The 19,440-nt window shown below is 42.4% G+C and overlaps 1 protein-coding gene across 4 annotated transcripts in view; it reads right to left on the bottom strand.

The window, feature by feature from the left end:
• KIAA1549L (KIAA1549 like) overlaps positions 1–19,440 on the bottom strand; it is a 230,885-nt gene that overhangs the window by 85,336 nt on the left and 126,109 nt on the right. Inside the window, exons 2-6 of one of the 4 annotated variants that reach the window (XM_039866602.1) lie at positions 12,297–14,861; positions 11,272–11,922; positions 9,118–9,233; positions 6,737–6,956; positions 5,796–5,929 (exon numbers count right to left, since the gene is read on the bottom strand). In XM_039866602.1, coding sequence (XP_039722536.1) covers positions 5,796–5,929; positions 6,737–6,956; positions 9,118–9,233; positions 11,272–11,922; positions 12,297–14,861 — 3,686 coding nt within the window. The remainder of the gene's footprint in view (positions 1–5,795; positions 5,930–6,736; positions 6,957–9,117; positions 9,234–11,271; positions 11,923–12,296; positions 14,862–19,440) is intronic. The other 3 variants (XM_039866611.1, XM_039866630.1, XM_039866620.1) reach the window with 3 other exon arrangements.

The following is a 19,440-nucleotide window of genomic DNA, read 5'->3' as shown; positions in this document are numbered from 1 at the left end:
AGTCGAAAGGACAGGGAACGTACACAGCTAATCGTCAACCTAGAAATGGACAGAGGGACTGAACCTGATTACAAAAGGAAGTCAGAAATATCAAACAAACAGCTTCTGTAGAGAGCAATTACATTTCCTTCTGGTCTATGAATTCAATATAGAATATGTAAATATTACTATGAGATGGTGTGGTTTTCTTCTCACATTTTTGTCTAAATCAGTTTTTTAGTTACTGGAAAATGAGATTTTCTGGGTCAATGTATAGACAAAAATATCTCACAGATGAGATCTGAAAAACAGATGCAGTAGAAAGTCTTTCCTCTTGGTGAAAGTCTTTGTCTGCTCCTTCCTCCTCCAGATCCACTAGCCAGCCCCCTCTGTGGCCCTGCTCAGTACCCCCAGAGGCAGACCCTTGCCCTCAATGGGCTCCTTGGCCCTCTGGCTTCAGCTAAAGGGGTATCTGGAGGATGTGGAGAGGAGGGGGAGCGTGAGGTCAGAGTACTGGCGTCCCGGCCACCATCCGTGGAGGCACAGCTCCTGCTGGGCAGCTCTGGCTTCTGGCTTCCCGCACCTGCCCCCTCACCTCGCCCGCTCTGGCCCAGCTGTTTCAGCCTTGGGTACTGCACTGTCCCTGTGGTTGCCCTAGAGCCCGCCCACACTTTTACGAAGGGTCCCTTTCACTGGACTTTCCTCTAATTACCTTCCCTTGAGTGTGCTCTCTCTTCCCGCCAGGAGCAGCCTGATGCCCGTCTTTCCCATAGCTTTGTGTGCTCAGACGTAAACATTCCTGCCACTTTCTTTTTAAACCCTACTTTGAGGAAGACTGTTAAGAACAGCTTTCTCACTTTATTTCCCACTTTTTTCTGTAAGTGAAAGTTCCTTTTATTTTTTTTGTCTTTATTGAAATAGACAATTAGTTGCTTGTATTTACTGTACAATTCAATGAGATTTTTTTTTTCCAATTATAGTTGGCATACAACTTTCAGTTGTAGAACGTTCCTTTTAAATTCTCTATTAGAGACCCTAGCGTCCCATGATTAATGACATACTGAGTCAATGGTTCCGGTCAGCTTTCACTCTCCTCTCTGTGAGTATTTTTGGAATGTGGTTTAGCCACAGGTATTCATGCCTCTTTCCCAAGTTACCACAAAGAAAGGCACTTCTTTCTGAACAATTCAAAACGCCTCGCTGTACTGTCATCTAAAAAAAAATAACTTTGCAACCTTCATCTCTATTGTAAACATTCTATTTTTTTGCTTTTCAATGAAACTAAATTTCACTGAGTCCCAAAGACCTTGCAGTATGGGTGCCTCTGTACATACTACTCTTAACCATGTAACTATACTTTTTTTTAAGCTGAGGATCTTTTATTGAGTTTTAATTGACATGTAACATTCTATTAGTTTCATATTTTTTATTGTGGGAAAATACACATAAATTTAACATTTTAACCATTTTAAGTGTACAGTTCAGTAGCATTAAGTACATTCACACTGTTGTGCAACCATCACCATCATCCATCTCCAGGGCTTTTTAATCACCCCAAAATGAAACTCTGTGTCTCTGAAACAATAAGTTCCCATTTCTTCCTCTCCCCAGCCCCTGGCAACCACCATTAATCTAACAAAACTAAATACCTCTTGTAAGTGGAATCATACAGTATTTGTCCTTTTGTGACTGGCTTATTTCGCTTAGCATAATGTCTTCAAGGTTCATCCATGGTGAACATGTGTTAGAATTTCCTTCTTTTTTAAGGATGAATAACATTCCATTGTATGTATATAGCACATTTATTTATCCATTCACCTCTGGATCTACATTTGGGTTGCTTCCACCTTTTGGCTGTTGTGAATAATACTGCTGTGAACATGGGTGTACAAATATCTGTTCAAGTCCTTGCTTGCAATTTGATTGGGTATATACCCAGAAATAGAAACACATGGTAATTCTATGTTTAATTTTTTGAGAAACTGCCATGTTTTCCACAGCCGCTTCATCATCTGACATGCTCACCAGCAGTACACAAGGGTTCCAATTTCTCCACATCCTAACCAACACTTGTTATTTTCTATTTTTTAAATAATAGCCATCCTCATTGGTGCGAAGTGGACTCTTGGGGTTTTGATTTGCATATTCTTAATGATTAGTCACGTTGAGCATCTTTTCATGTGTTTATTGGTCATCTGTATATCTTTGGAGAAATGTCTATTCAAGTCCTTTGCCTATTTCTTAATTGAAGTGTTTTTGTTGTTGTTGTTGAGTTGTAGGAGTTCTTTATGTATTCTAGATATTAACCCCTTATCAGATACTATATAATTTGTGAATATTTCCCCCATTCCATGGGTTGCCTTTTGATTATATCTTTTGATCCACGTAAGTTTTTAATTCTGATGAAATCCAAATTATCTATTTTTTTCTTTTATTGCCTGTGCTTTTGGTGTCACATACAGCAAATCATTACCAAATTCAATGTCATGAAACTTTTCTCTATTTCCTTCTAAGGTTTCCTATAGTTTTAGCTCTTATATTTAGGTCTCTGATCCACTTGAGTGAATTTATGTATATGGTGTTGGGTAAGAGTCTAATTTCATTATTTTGCTTGTGGACATCCAGTTTTCTCAATATCACTGGTTGAAAAGACTGTCCTTTCTCCATTAGTCCTGGCACCCTTGTCAAAAATCATTTGACCATATATGCAAGGGTTTATTTTCAAGTTTCCTATTCTGTTCCATTGGTCTATATGTATGTCTTTATGTCAGTTAAATACTGTTTTGATTATTATAGCTTTGTAGTTAAGTTTTAAAACAGGAAGTGTGAGACTTTCAACTTTGTTCCTCTTTTTAAGATTGTTTCGGCTATTCAGGGTCTCTTGAGATTCCATATGAATTTTAGGATGTAGTTTTCTATTTTTGAAAAAAAAAAGTCACTGGCATTTTGATAGGGATTGCATTGAATCTAGATAGCTCTTGGTAATATTGACATCTTAACAATATTGAGTCTTCTAATTCATGAGCACAGAATGTCTTATCGTTTATTTCTTTATTCTTTAATAGAGTCATTTTTTATAGCTAAAAAAAGTGTGACCATTGTTGGTGGCTGCTTAACATTAGCCTCATAAATAAGAAGTCCACAGGCCTGAGACCAAGGCCACATCGCTTTTCTCTGAAAGTTGTGCCCTGTCCCCCAGTAAGAGCAGCCCCTGAAGGGGCACTTTCCCATCACTTCCTTCCTCTTAGACTCCTGCCACTTCTGACCTCATCTCTTACTTACCATTCACTCACGTCACAATTCATTGAGTTAATTAGAAACAATGAGGCAAGCTGTTGTCTTGCCTTCCTAGCACTCCCTCTCTCTTCTGTGAAAGCACCACAATTTTCCTTGGGGGAAACACCTCTCCTATCAGTTCATGTGCTCTGGGTGAGGCTGCTCCACCCAAGTTCCAGGAGTGGGCATCTAAGCTAGGCTTAGTTGATTGGGATGCTTCATGTCCTTGGCCACTGTTACTGGTCCAGAAATGGGCACATGATCCAAGTGGGTCCGATGAGAGCTAATCCCAGGATTTTTACTGGAATGACATAAAAAGGTACTTTGGTTCCACCAAACTGTGAACAATAAGGATGAGGCAAACCTGGAGGTGTCAGTGACTACCCTACAAGGCCTGAGGATGATGGCGGTCCAGAGCAAGGCAAGCCAAGAGATGAAGAAAGAACTACATGAAGAAATCATGTAAGCACCTGATTTGTGCCTAAACTGAATAGCTTTGAACCTTTCGGTTTCATGAATCAGTCACTTCCTCTTTTTGCTTAAGCCTTGTGAGGTTGGATTCTGGCAATTAAACCAAGAAGTCCTAAATGAGTCTACTGTAAGCTAGCCTCTAATATCAATGCTATTACAAGTAAGTAATATGGCACATTTTCGATGACTCTCTGAACAAATTAATTAAACATATGGTCTTATTCCAGAGAATCCGAGGTGCTCTACAAATTATATTTAACACAATAAAATGGAAAGTTATTAATTACAAAGCCAGGTCTTGGAAAAACAATTTTAAGACAGCTCCAGGGGGACGGTTAGCATACAGTTATCTATGCATGATATAGGGGTCTACAGGGTTAATAAACCAGGCAACAACTTTGTCTCTGGGTTTCCTGTCAGCCAAGGCAAAAAGAGAAATGGGATTAATAATATAATTCATCTAACTATCCATTCACTTCAAGAGCTGTTGATATATTCAAAAGAATCTAAAATGTATGTAGATACAATTTTCAAATTGGCTATTGTAGTTTTTTTCCAAGGGAGGTTTGTTATTTGCTTTGCAAAATTCCATCTCATGTCCCATGGCTATCATACAAAAACACAAGAGAGGCTTCTTAAGGCCAGGGCAGCTTTTGTACTTTGGTGTCCCACCCAGTGATAATAAATAGCACGTGCTCAATAAGTCTGTGCTTCTTGAGTACATTGAGAGTGTGTTCTGCTGCCAAGCTCTAACTAGACTTGTGCACCTGTGAGGATCACAATCCAGTCAGAAATAAAAAGACCTCCTACCAAAGAGCTGAGTCATACTCCTTACATAAATCTTAAGTCTGTGACACGTTTTTAGTTTTTAGTCTAATATGAACCAAATCATGAGATTCTTCCATATACACTTTGGATGAATCTAGAAAAGGAAAGCTGCTCATTCAAATTAAATTATATACTTTCTACATCATATTAAATGTGCTGATAATTCACTTATGCTAAATGTCAATTTCAAAAGCAGTGGGTTTCATTGCAAAGGCTTTTAGTTGAGTAAAAACAGAGACATTTGATAGTATAGTTAAGAAGATAAATTTGGGAGCTGGATAAACATCACTAAGACGTATCTGTCTGACTTTAGTGGGATGTTATGTATGCAGTTGCAAATAATGAAAAAGGCTTTTGAGGGCATGTCTACTGTAAATCCACAACACTGAAATACAGTATGCCAGGAGGAGAATTTCCCTGGGAAATAATTCATGTGTTTGCCAAAAGTTTCACCCAGGGTTTCATTTCTACACTGTATTGATGCTAGCATAGCATGGTGGATAAGAGAGTGGGCTTTGGCTCAAGTTCTTCTTCCATTCTTTACCAACTGTGTGACCTTCTAGAAGTTTCTTATCTCTTTCTCGGTTCCCTCTTCTGTGAAATGGTGATAATAATATCTCAGAGGATGTCTTGAATCTTATATAGCAAAACATTTGTAAAACAGCACAGTCTTGGCACACAGTAAGCCCTAAATATATATATATATATATATATATATATAGAGAGAGAGAGAGAGAGAGAGAGAAAGGAGAGAGAGAGAGAGAGTGTGTGTGTGTGTGTGTGTGTGTGTTTGTGTAAAGTAAGGCGCTTGTTCATGTGGATATCTGAAAAATAACTCAATGAAAATCATGGAACAGACAAATCTTAGTGAGTTAGCTATTTAGAATTGATTCATTTTATATGAAATATTTGACATATCTTATATAGTACATTCTAGTTCAATTTCCAAAAATAACAAATGTATTGGGAAGGCCTGAGGAAGCTTCACATGGGAAAATAAATATAAAATCCCAAACCACAGCAGGTATACAGTGACTGCATCCATACCCTAGACATCCTCACCAATGCCAGGACTCACTTGACTCCATGAACCCAGAGTAGCATCTTCTCACGTCTATATTGCCTGCCCAAAGTTATATTTACCCCAGGTAGCTCTGAAATGGGGACCAAGTTGTTCTTGCCCACATGTGCATTATGGTTGGCCTCTATCAACTACAAGGCCCAAGTGCCCTCCTCCTTACCTGAATTGTCAGGTTGCTTTTGGTATTCAGAACCTTCCTCTCGGCATCCTGGAAGGCCTTCTGTAGCCTCTGTTCCATCGTCTGAGCAAACTTGCAGGACTGTATATTGTCAGACTGGGTCACAAACTGAAGCACTAGAATGAGAGCAATAAATCAGCACTCGCCAAAGCTGGATAGCAGTCACAATATAAAACAAAATGATTTTACATCAGAGAAATTAGGCGAGTAAGGACAACAAAGTTTGGTTGTCGTTTTGGAAGTGGCTCTTAAAATGATTTATAACCTAGAAGAATTAAAAGTGTGATTGGACCTGAGATTCACTCCAATGCAAAGGATTTTGTGATTTCATTTGTTTGGAATATGTAGACATCCGCTCTAAGACTGACAAAAAATAACCCAAGACAGATCATGCCTTCCATTTCTTGGGAGGGAAAAAATAATCAATTGACTTGCATGACTAAGTTGATTGAGTCTTTCAATTTCAACGGTGTCTCCACTTTCGTGGTTAACAAACCACTAGATCAGAATCAGTAGGGAGCTTGAAAGAAAAATTCCAAGGCCTAAGCTCAAAAATTCTGATTCAATGGCATCTGGAACGTGTTGCTCCAAAGCATAAATTTTTACGGATACTCATTCTTATCAGTATCCACCAGTAATACAAAAAAAATACATATATAGCACTTGGTACAGGTAAGTACTAATTACATACATTAGGAAGAAAGATTCCTCTGAAAAAGTATTTCTAATAAATCCAGGAAAAGTTTGGGCTGATGTACAGAGCACTTGGACATCTGATTAGCAGGGCCCTTGGAGGAAGGTACATAGGGACTTTAAGAGATGACAGAGCAGCTAGCTGGCAGTGGAATTTTTAAACAGGTGTCTTGTTGGTAACTCTCCGAATCCCAGAACGGATAAGAATCCTTTGCCTCTGAGCTACTTGCCTGTCTTCAGCTGAAAGTAGCCTGCAGGCTGGGGATTCCATGGCGAGGCAAGTACTGCCACAGACTGCAAGTTTGGGGTATGCTGCTTCAGATCCGCAGTGACGTTGCTGACCCCATAAACACCCAGCATTTCGATCACTACGGCAGGCAAGTACACCAGCCTTCCTTTGGTAGCATAATAACCAACTGTGATGTTATGAGAATGTTCCAGAATATCCACCTACAAAACAAATGGACACACAGAACTCAGTATTTATATCCAGAGTACTTTTAGGTCTTCTTGGTGCTTCTTAAGACCACAGCTATTACTCAGCATGGCTGAGGAAAAGGATGTTCTCATTCAACAAATATTCTAACAATCCTATAAAGCCTGCGTAGAAGGCAAGTCTCAAAATATCAGAATACAACAAAATATAATATTATATCAAACTCACATGGAATAGAATTAAATCTGTGTGTGTGTGTGTTTTTAATTCCTTAAGTGTTTCAGTATAATCCTGTGAGCACCAATGATCACCCAAGACGGTAGACAGGAGACAGCGGGAGAAAAAGATTTCTAGGGAATGGTATACCGGGAAAATAGCTTCATTATATTTCTCATCATTTACGAAAATTAAAAGGCAGAAATGAGAGATTAAGTGAGGGCACTTTCAGGACAGGGGTCAAATAGAAAATGAGGTGAATTCCTCTCGCTGGAAGCTGAGAGCAGAACTGTTCAGACTTTTCTCCATTCTTGACTTGTAAGTTGGTTCAAGACCACGGGAGGGGTGGGCCATGAGAGTTTCTCTTACAGCTGGGTCCTAATGGATACTGATGATGAGCTCTTTTTGACCCAACTGGAAGATTTTTGAGGCTTTAGATTTTATTCTTATTTGTTTTTGCTTTCTTAGTGTTTTATATTAACAAGTGAGGGTGTTTTTAATATCCGCTCCTCCCTCCTTATTCTTGCATCTTCATTAGTAGTGTCATGTGTACTTGTGAAAGAAATCAAGACAACTGATTTTGCAACAGGCTGGATGTGCCTTCAGTTCTCTACACTTTGTTTCCAAAGATGGTGGTCAAGATGGCTTTAGGTGGAACAAGAGATACCTCTGGATGGAGCATTAACATGCACTAAGCAATACTAGAAAGAGTGATTCCTGTCCAGCCCTGCAAATTAGCTTAAGGACCAAGTCTCAGTTTGGGGATTATTTACTTTTAACACCTCTCCAATTCTTGTTCATTATATTTTTGCCAACAATTCCAGCTTGAATTTAACAAGATGTTTCCATTATTCTCATTTTTATGATTACCTTTTCTTTATGGCAAATGATCCTGGTTTCCATTTATGGTGGTAATAGCAAACATCTTTTCAAAAGAAATGCATTTAAATTTTTAAAAATGAACCAATTAAAAAAACTAATACATACTAATTGTCATAGCGGTCTGTGATGATATGCAGAAAAGGCAGAAACTGTGAAGTTCATCTGAAAATGACCAAAGTTTAGTGAAAACTGTATCAGTTAATCAATGAAAACATTCACATCTTCTACTCTCAGTTTCTGGTGCAGAAACCACAGGTGCCTCTGATGGAATGTATTTCTTTCATTTTTTTTTTCAGAATTATATAAAGAGATTGACAATGACCAATAAACTATATATCAAATCTCATCCTAGTCTTTGGTGTGGTAGTGGGACCACCAAGCCGAATGCAGCTGTAGAACAAAGAATCAAAGAAAGAAGCCAGAACAATATTTTTAAGTGGTGTAAAGGGTTGTCCACTGACTCCCTATCCTATTTACTGCTTTAAAACTTGGAATCGAACCAAAAGCATGTAAAGCAAGGCTTCTATCACTTGGATATGCCACTGAAATCAGCTTAGTAGTTGTTAAATAGTACCTGATATTAAAGTGTTTGGAGGAAAAAAAAACAGCGTTTACTTCCCTGTCTGCTGCTGGCAATTTGAGCAAAGTTGGACTCAATCTACAAGTTAGAGTAGTTTTTAAATGTCCAGAAATAAATAACTATTCACAATGGTGAGGAACATAAAGGAAAAAGCAATGGATGGTTTCTGTAGAATTACTCTAACAATATGAAATACTTTCTCCAAACAATGGGATAATAGAACAATTTAAAACAGTATATCCAGGCTTAAAAAAAAAAAACAAAAACAAAAACAAAAAAACGAAACATAAGGCAATTAGCCTCAATTTTCCATCTCAATATTTGACCTTTTTCTCCAGCCACCACACATTAACTATTTGCCAAAATGAAGAAAGATGCTACTTCTCGCAAGCATGGTTATGGTACCCAGGGAGGAGAAAAACAATCTAGACAGAGTCTGGACCCAGGAGGAAGACATATGTAGACAGAGTAGTCTGGTTACAAAATAAAGGGCTTACGTAAGCGGAGACGTCATTCTGGTGGAAAGCCTTCCGCAGCGCCTGGGTGAGCCCTTTCGCTACATTGAGCTTCAAGGTTTCACTGATATGCACTCTCCTCTGGGTCAGAAAGAGAACTGTGGGGCAAAACAGAAGTGCGGTAATCAGGATAAGGCAGCAGACCTCCTTATAAACGAGCCCCCTCTCTTCCCCAGCCAACACCTCCTGCAAGCGCTGAGCAAAGCTGGTGACTGCAGGTTCCAGTGAGAGAGCGTTGTAGGTCTGTTGGTCCCGATGAAGGAAAGAAGGCCCTCGGCATTTGTGCGGCCCTAGTGGAGAGACAGCACTTCATTTCTGACCAATGCTACCTCAGACTTTGAAAGGTGGGGCTCAGCAGTGCCTGCCCCTGATGGGTCTGCATGCCAGAACTTTCCCACAACAGCACTCCCGAGAGCCTACTTAAGTGCAGGCCCGGAGTTAGGTGCCGTGGCCCCAAATCACCCTGAATCAGGAAGGCAGCCCCACCCCGCGAGTGCGATGGAGACAGGGATGGGGACCTGGAGTGAGAATAGGCATTTAGGACTGAATGTGACAGGTGCCATTGGAAGGGAAGCCTAGGGTGCTGTTGGAGGCCCTAGGAGGAGCATCCAGCCCTGACCTGGCCAAGGGCGTGTGGATCAGGGAAGGTTTCCTGAAGGAACTGATGCTTCTGTAGAATCCTAAAGGATAATGCGAGTGAGCCTGGCCAAGGAAGAGTGAGGGGAGGAACTGTCCCCAACCACGCCCGGCAGAGGGAAGACCAAGTGCAAAGGCACAGGGTAGAGAAGTGAAATATCTCAGTATACGTGTGGTCCTGAGGGCAATAGGAAAAGAGGAAGTTTAAGCAAACGGCATGCATTTTAGAAAGCTGCCTTGACTGCAGACTGGAGAACAGGCTGTAGGGTGAGGGGCGTCTGAAGGCAGAGAGAGAAATCTGGTTGTTGTTGCAGAAATCTAGGTGAGTGATGGTGACAGTGTGAGCTAGGGGCGTGGGGGTGGAGAGAAAGGGTTTTCAGGAGGTAGAACTGAAAGGAGCTGGTGACTGGGTGTGGCTGGGGTGTCGGGGGCTCGGTGAAGAAGAGACGGGGACAATGTTCCAGACTTCTGCATTGCGTGCCTGAGGCTGCCTTGCCGCACAGAGGAGGAGGCATAGATCTGGAAGGAGAGGGGGAGGGAAAGTGGAAAACCAGATGGTATAATTTCTTGAGATATAGACAGAGATACTGTACTTTCTGCTATGCCTAGTTGCACAATTTCCCATTTTAGAATAGGCTATGTCTCAAAAGATAACTTCATATAATTTTTTGTGGGGTGAAGAGGAAGGCGGGATGTGAGCATTCAACACTGGCATGCTCTTTCAAATAATGTCTCTAATGCTTTATATAGCAAACACTACCGCACTATTAAAAGGACCCTGTGCCTTCTTGGCCCACTTTGCTGCAGCTGGGAGGTGGAGGCTAAAAAGACAGCATCCACCACCCAACATTTTCAAGAAGGTCTGCCTCCTTTTTAACATCCAAACAAATCCAAGGCGCCCACATAGCGTACCATAGCTGTACTTGTAGTATCTGCTGATTGAGAAAATAGATGACAAAAAGCCTTAGTGAATTCTGTGGTACTTCCCAGGATTCTGTAGTTTACTAACACATCATTCATCCATGAGAGACATCACTGATTCGCTCTCCAGGCAAAATTTGGTGCACGTTTGCTTTCTCAGACCCCTGACAGAACTCGTTTCCCAGGGGCCTCTGACATCAAGGCTGATCCCAAGACTAAGATCCACATCACATAAAGTTTGTTCTCTCCTCTGTCACTTGACAAAGATCAGGAGTTCTCAGTCCCAGCACTAACATTTGGGGCTGGATTACTCTTTGTCAACCATCCTGTGCATCGTCGGATGTTCAGCAGCACCCCTGGCCTCCATCTCGTTAGATGCCAGTAGCACCCTCCTTACCCTCCAAGTTGCAGACACCCAAAAATGTCTCCAGACCTGGCTAAATGTCTCCTATTGGAGGGGGAGCAAAACTGTCCCCTGGTTGAGAACCACTGATCTGAAAGAAATCTAATTTTTGTTGCATCTTTGAAACCATTATGTGCTTGCTGCTTTCGAGTAAAATCAGGATAGTGGAGCCTTACCTGTCTTCACCAGGAGCTTACTGGACATCTGACACTCCAGGTTGGAAGCCATTTTGCCGGTCGTGACCATAGCTGTCGACACAGCGGGATGAGCAGTATCCGAGTTTTCCGCCGGCAGAGATGGCAGCCGGGTTGCTTTTACTGGTGCAGTAATGGATGTCAAGGCTGCTGTGATTGTCAGCGGGCGTGTGGTGGATGCCCTGGGCGTGTCTGGGTTAGTGGGGTTTGGGAAGTTCGTGTGCATGGCTTGTGGTTTCCTGGGGAGGTGTGTTGTGGACAACAGGCCAGAGGCAGTGCCCGTGTTCCCTTGCACGGCTGTGTGAGTGCTCACGGTGTGTGCCGATCTTGCAAACATGTAGGTTGGTGTGATTGAGAAGACTGGATGGATTGCTCCTGGTGTCACCCTCGGGCCAGATGCTGCGTAGTTTGTGACATTTTTAGCTAGAGCAGTGGTCATACTGCTCTTGACTAATCCTAATGCCAGCGCCGAAGGACTGCTGCTGGTGCCCTTAGCAACCAGGGCTGCAGACAGTGCCTGTGGACTTGATTTCCTTAGAAACAACGTCACTTCTGCTGCTGCTGCTGCTGCTGCTGCTGCTGCTGCTGCTGCTGCTGCTGTTGGTTCTGCCTTGGACGACACTGAGGAGTCCACTGTAAAGAGAGAAAAAGCAAAGTTTGTCATGGGCCCTCAGTACACACATCACTTGTGGTGATGAATGGATGTAACTTATGGATTTGCTGGGGTGAAAAGTCTCTGCGCTCTGAAATTTAGGCAAAACAGCTTAGGCTCATTAAGTCAATTAACTGTAATGAGAATGCCAGTCATAGCAAAGCTATGGTTGGTAAAAAAGACACTTAAATTCTGAATACTTTCAAAAAAACTCAAGTCAGCAGAGGATCAAGGACATGACTATCTGGGACTGCTAACTCATTTGTCAGCCTGCGAGGGTGTATCTGCTCCTTCTGAGAAAAGCTGAGTGTCTGTGTTGAGCTTGAAGATGCTTTGACCACAGAAGCAGTCATACCTGTTTTCTGGGTACCAGGAAACAAACTACCTGCATTAGTGGCTGCACCTGTCCATTTCTTGGGGCGCTGAGAAGCCAGCAGCACTTTGGAAGGGGTCCTGAATAAGGCACTGGTTGATAGAGGAGATTCATCAGTAGAGTGGTATCTCAGGATACGCTGGAATGGTGCAGAGGCATTTATCACAGGAGATGAATACGTGTTGCTGGAAACTTGGAAATTTGTATCCATTCCATCCGAAAGCATTTCCTGCAAGCCAGCTGTGGAAGGCAGACTTGGAGAGGTTAGCAAGACAGAATGCCTTGGACGGGCAGACAGCTGTAGCTGGGGAGACGTGACATGTTGACTTGTGGTTGGGTAATCTTCAACCTCAGCTGTTTGAAACTCTCTGGAATAGTTGTTATTACTGATGGACAAGATGTCTGTATGGTTTCCAACCATCGTAACGTTGGTCAGTTGGATGGGCTGCTTGGTGCTTGTATAAAGCACCGGATCCTGAATGCTAAAGCCTTCTGCAGTTGCTAAATGCCCTGCAGTGTCTTTGAAATCATGAGATTTTATTGTCCTAACAGCTGAAGTGAAACCACTGGGAGCAGTAGATGAAGCTGAATGAATTTTCCAACTTGTGGAGTTAATTGTGTGCCCATTTAGATCATAATTTGTTTGCTGCAGTAAGCCAGATATCATTGGTTCTGTGGAAAGGGATCCAGTTTCTGCTGAAGGAGAACTCCAGAAAACATCTGTGACTGCTGGCTTTTTCACGTTTCCCATTGTTGAGAAATCATAGACTTCAGTGGAGGAGGGAAATGCTGTCACCTGTTTGGAAGCTGAAACTGGCAACTCAGAATGGTCCATCACAGCTGCGTAAGTCTCAGATTTGCTGTTGGAAAAGCTGGGAGATGGGGAAACAGTCTGGGTGGCTCGTATGGAGGGGATGGAACGTGGAAGCAATTCTGAAGGAAGGTTTATTCTTGGTGTTGTAATGACAGTGGATGAAGTATGATCAGTGCTAAAGTCAGAGGTGAATCTGTGTACTGTGTGAAGACTTGGAATCTCCTTGCTTGGAAAGGTCTGGAGAGCAACTGTCAAATCTGCCTTTTTGTTCTTCTGCAGGGGAAATGTCCAAGTCGTGGAAAGGAGAGTAGGAAATTTGCCTGAGAGGGGGAAGTCTGTAACTGCAGGAGAGGGTCTATCATGGCCCACTTCCTGAAGAGTTGGCATTTTGGGCGCAGCGGATGGAGAGACATGATTCTGTGCCGGCTGGAAATAAGTAGGCGTGGAGGGAAAGTCTGCTGCTGCTCCATTAGATGGCGATGCAGGAACCGCCCCAGAAAGGATGGCTTGTCCTTGGTGGGCTGTGGTGAGAGGCAGAGGAGAAGACACCGAAGAGGAAGATGTGTGTTCTGCTGAGAGGGCGGGCCCTTCGGAATTCTCTGGAGCTGCTGACAAATGCAGTGCGTTAGCAGAGTCATTTGCTGTAGTGGGGGCTAACTCTCTGCCGGTCATTTCCACTGCCACTGACTGTGTGATCTGGAAAAGGGGAGGCACAGCCTCATGGATCACTGCTGCTGCTGCCCTCTTCAGAGCCGGCAAAGACACCCCATTGTGCACTCTTTCAGCCACCTCAGCTTCGACTGGCTGGGTAGATGCGGGACTTGAAGCCACTTCCAACCTTGACCATGAGGGAGTACCACCTGGAAGCTGAAGACTTCCAGGTGCTAGGGGAGGAGGAGACAGATGGGCTGGTTCTGCAGTGGAGTTCAAAAACTCAGGTGTGGGGGAGCCTACTGAGTGAGGACCCTCCACAGGGGACAGCTCCGAATACCGCTTTGTTGAAGATCCAGAAGAACCTAGGCGAGGGATGTCTATTAAATCCTGAGCATTTTTCAATGGAGTGTGGTTCATTTCATCAGCAAATGCGGTTAGGGAATTAGCTACACTGTGACTTGAAGAGGAGTCAGTTGGAGCTGTTTGGGGGAATACAGGCACTTTGGTGGGTCGCTCAGCGGGCTTAGAAAAGATGATGGAATGAGGTGAGTCAGGAGCCAATGAAGAGGATGGAGATGGGGGAAGAAGTGGGAGGATGTCTGACCTCGGGGAATGTTGTTTTGAAATGGAAGGAGTCCCTACCCATGCTGGCCGAGACGGGAGGGCAGCTCCCCAGGACGTCACTGATGGGACAGTGGAGAACGGGGGGAGCATGCTGGTGTGAGGCAAACCTGACGCGGCGGCTGCTTCTATGTTCCCGTGAGGTCCTGCTGGGACCAGAGACTCGGCGGGATCCTTGGACGGCTCGAGGGAGGTGCCGTGCCCACTCGCTGGGTAAGGGGAAGAAGGGAAGTCCCCATGAGCCCTGGCTCTGCGGTGCGTCTGGGGAGGAGGTGTTCGGGCGAGCTGCAGCACGCTTGTGTTGTCAGGGGATGATGGTCCCAGCACATTCTTGATTCTGTCCACTGCCGAGGAAGACTGGACTTCTGAGAAAGGCCATGTTGGTGAAATCGGTAACAATTTCCCGTGAGGAAATGTCTCTGGGGTTGGGGTGACAGTTATCTGCAGATTGCCTATGCCTGTGGAATAAGATAGTGAGCAGTCAGATATCAGGTGATCATTAAGTGTCTGCCGGGGCAGGTCCTGGAGAGAAGCGGGAGGCAAGACAGACACTGCTCGGACCTCTTCCATACCATTGCAGAAGACTTGTTAAACACATCCAAACAATGAATTAAGTAATTAGAAATATGCAAAGGCTGCAGCTAACCTACAGGGCAGAGTTGGTGAGAAGCAGTCTCTGTGAAGTGATGTTAAAGCAAAGATGTAGGATGTACCCGTGTATTTTAAATCTTTTTTTCTGTACCATCTACGAGGGCTGGACTATGAAATTCACAATCTGGAAAATCAAAGAGGAACGTGGCTACCTGCCATGGTCAACAACACCAAAATAAACTTCATCTAAAAACCCAAAATGCAAAATGAAAGACCGTGTATCCAAATGCTAATCTTTTCCTAGGACCCGAAGGCATCTCGAGCAGGATAAACAGGGGCTGCCGCTGTTTGGAGAGAAGGCACCGAGGAAACATGTTTACCTTGTTGGATTTAAAAGGGTGCCTGACACTATCATTTGTGCCACATCTAAAATGCAAGGTGATTTCTTTCAAATTAGGCTATTTCTAAAAGAAAAATTATTCACATCCAACCCAGGACCAGAGACACCTCTCACAAGGCCTGGTGTCGCTTACAAGCACCTGCAGAGAACCAAGCACTGTCAGCATTAACGTCTGGAACTGCAGGCAGAAAGGCAAGGAGGCGGGACACAAAGTGGTGACCTCCACAGGAAATGAGGCAAGGAAATAGCTGATCAGAAAGATGGAAATGTCACAGTTGGGAAGAGAAACGACAACTTGCTTGATGATTCTCTGTCCCTCTTTCCATGGTTCTATCATGTTGAAGGTGCTGATGACCCCAGAGGTGGCTAGATGCTACTGAGTCATATTTTAAATTAAAAATAAAAAAGAAAGAAAAAGGTACTTCTTGAGCTTTCTACATTATTGGCTAAGAACATCAGAACTGCTTGATAGAAACAAACACACAAGCCAAGCTCTGAAGCCAGAAAATCTGGGTTTGCGTGCACCCTCCGGCTGCCCGGAGCTCAGTGTGCTGTGCGTCTTCGGATCACTGTTGTATAAAGTGGGGACAATAAACAGGCCAACTCCCCTGCTGGGCCGCTGTCGAGGAGCAAATGAAATCATGGAGGCGGAAGGAAGGGCTCTCCAAATAGAAAAGCACTAAACAAATGTTAAAAAAAAAAAAAAAAAAGCACTACACCAATGAGATGTCATTACAGGCTCCAAGCCCTGTTTTATTTGTTTAACAAAAGAGGACACTGTAGCCCAGAGAGGGGACACCATTTGCCAGAAGCCACATAACTGATCAGAGATAGAAGCAGGTCCAGATGCAAGGTTTCCTCACTCCCAGGGCAGTGTTTTCTGTTTACACTGCTTTTCTCAAACCAGTGCCTGGTCTTCATTCTACCCCCACTGCATTCTGCCAACAAAAAACCCAAATAGCTAAACCTGAAGTCTTAAAATACTTGCGTTTTTAGAATATGCGATATACTCTGAAGTCACAAAAGCTAAACAGTGACAGTTTTTGGAATTATTATTTTCAGTTTCATTCTTTGAGGTTGGAAAAGTAACGACAAAGGGTATCTTTTACTCTGAATTAGTTATCATACAAAAAAATTTCCTTTTTCCTTCTTTGTTTTCTTTTTTTTAATTCCCCATTTTTGGGATTTACCCGAGAAACTGGCATTAAGTCATTTTTAAAACATAGCAGGGAGTAAATCAATACTACTTTAAAGTCAATAGACTTGTTCACTTCATTCAGTAAGCTAGAACCAGCCCCTTGTCCCCAGCAAGCCATCCTTAAAGCCCCTCTTAGCTCCTTTGTCTCAGTATCAGCAGAGGACAATCACTAAAGCCCTGACCTGCAGGGCCAAATGCTCCCTTGGGGCCCTGTTATCCAAAACCCACTTTACACAGAAATAAGTGGCAAGATGCATATACAGCTACAGGACGCCAAAGTCTAACACAGCATTTCATTAAAATATCTGTGCTCCTTGGGAACTGCTTCATGGTTTGTAATAGAAATTGTGTTTCTGTGTTACCACATGCAGCCTAAGGAAGGGTTCGCCCTCAGTTTTATCTGGAAGTTTTATAATTTTACAATTTTTAAAATTTCAGTTTTACAGTTTTACATGGAAGGCTGATATAGCTTTCCTCCATTCTTCCTGTTCGTGTTGTTTATCTCCTAGATAGACTCAGCTTCATACTTCCCATGCAGTCTTGTCTGGTTCTGTATATGGGTGGTTGTTATGCTGGTGACTATAACACCCAGACACAGGCATACCTCAGAGATATTGCATGTTCGGTTCCAGACCAGCACCATGAAATGAGTTATCACGATAAAGCCAGTGGTAATCTTTTTGCTGGTGGAAGGTCTTGCCTTCGGTTTCTAAAAAATATAAAATCTATGAAGCTCAATAAAGCAAAGCACAATAAAATGAGGTATGCCTGTATTGTTGTTTTGCATTTTGATGTTTTCCAGTAACACGTTCAAATCCGTTTTTATCACTTGCATGAAATCTATGTGAGATTTCTTCTTTTGTACTCTCATTGAAATAGGTTCAACCATGGGTTCAACTCATGGATTCAAGAGTCACACCCAATTAATCTTGTTTCAAGTAAGTAGCCTTGTAACTCAAAAAGAATGCTACAGGCATGGCAGCCTTTGCTTCCAGCAAGATGTTTGACAAACTCACCAAAGTTCTGCAAACAAGTAGAATTGAATGGTGATGGGCATGGGGGGCGGGGAAGGACTTGCGACTGACTAAATGGCCACAGCCTAAGAACACCGATGGAAAGCTCCACGCTGAAGTGAAGAGATGGTCTCTAGTGGATCTGCTGAATCTGGTTGTTTCTAAACCAGAATCTAGCGTTTCCCAAGTTCTCCCTTATGAAACACAGTGTTCCAAGATGCTTCATGAAGAAAAGTTTCCAGAAAAGTTTTGAGAAGTGTTATATACTACACTCACATGTAATAATCATTAGTGCTGTTCACCAAATATCTCTGGTTCTCTACCTTCACGACACATAGTAGGACTGCACTTCCTGGATCCCTCTGTGGTTAGGTAGGGCCATCTGACTAGTTCTGGTCAATGAGTTGTGACCAGAAGTGACAAGTGTCACTTGTGGGCTAGAACATTTAAAACTTGAAGCAAGAGTACAGAATTTGCTTTCTCTGTAGGAAAAAAAATAAAAATCCCTAACAATATTATTCCTCAATAAGCTATTACTGGAGAAAGAGGAGGAGGAAGGGGAGGAAATTACCAATATTCAAAATGTTTGTTAACCAGCCTGGGTCCCTTAAGGATTATAATAAGCAAAGGGCCTCTGATGTCAAAAGATGTACAGAGAACATGAGCAAGAAATAAGCTTTTGCTGTTTTCAGTCACTGCAATTTGGTGGTGGTTTGTTACTGCAGCATAACTAACTTACCCTTTATGAATAGGTTAGTTACCTTACCATAACTAACCTATTCATAAACTGGTATCAGAAGTAGATTTGGAACATATGCGAGCATACCTCCATTTAAATTACACCAACATTTAAATAACACCTCAGAGAAGTCCTATAATCAAGAATATATAAGAGTGCCTGGGATGTAGTAAAACCTCAAGAAATCAATGTTGGATGGTTTAATTAAACTTTGGCCAATATTTCTCATATATATTTAAACTCTGGAATATGTTTAGGATGTTTCTCAAAGACAGTTGACCTCAGAACTTCGTGATTTAAAAGAAAAAAAACCAACGATGTACATAAAGCTAAGGAAGAAAGTATGCTCACTGAATTAGCAAATGACACCAAATTTAAAGAATAGCTGACATAAGAAATTTCGAGAAACACACTTCAAAGACTTATCAACTGACTAAAATTACTGTTAAAGGAAGACATAAGTTAGGATTAAATATAAAAGCTTGCCTGTAGTCCAAATATTGCTCAGACAGAAGCAGGGTGGGAGTTTCCCTTTAAGAATAGCTTTTTGTTGCCTGGAGGCGGAGTTGACTGAGCTCATGAACTAGGTTGGGAATGTAGGCTAACAAAGAAATAACAAATGCTTAGGCCTCATTAAAACTTTTTCACTTCTAAAATTTTTTTAAAAAATCATTCTTAGAAAATAATATCTATGTCTATATGTAAGGTATAAAGAATAAATCATGAAAAAAGCATACATGGTCTATGGCTTCATGGAACTCACAGTCTTATGGGAGGTGTGGACTTAACATTCTCTCAAATGTAAATATAATAAATGTTACAGCTAAAAGATGCACAGAACTAAAAGGCATGCAATAGGAGGATGTGACCTGATCAGGGAGGTCAGATAGTACATCACGGAGGAAGTAACTATCAATAGATTCAAAGAATAAGTAGAAGTTAATCAAGCGAAGAGAGTAGGGAAAAACATTCCATGTAGAGGGACACACACATATGCAAAGGCCCTGTGGCAAGCAGAAGTACAAGGAATTGAAAGAAGGTAACCAACCATAGCTCGAGAGGGGAGAACGTTAACAGGCACGGCGTGAGTTAAGGC

Source organism: Pteropus medius, unplaced genomic scaffold (assembly GCF_902729225.1).
Source record: "Pteropus medius unplaced genomic scaffold, Ma_sr-lr_union100, whole genome shotgun sequence".
In the NCBI taxonomy this organism is placed as follows: domain Eukaryota; kingdom Metazoa; phylum Chordata; class Mammalia; order Chiroptera; family Pteropodidae; genus Pteropus; species Pteropus medius.
Note: the sequence above shows the minus strand (reverse complement) of the source record. Positions and strands in the feature narration are given on the sequence as shown.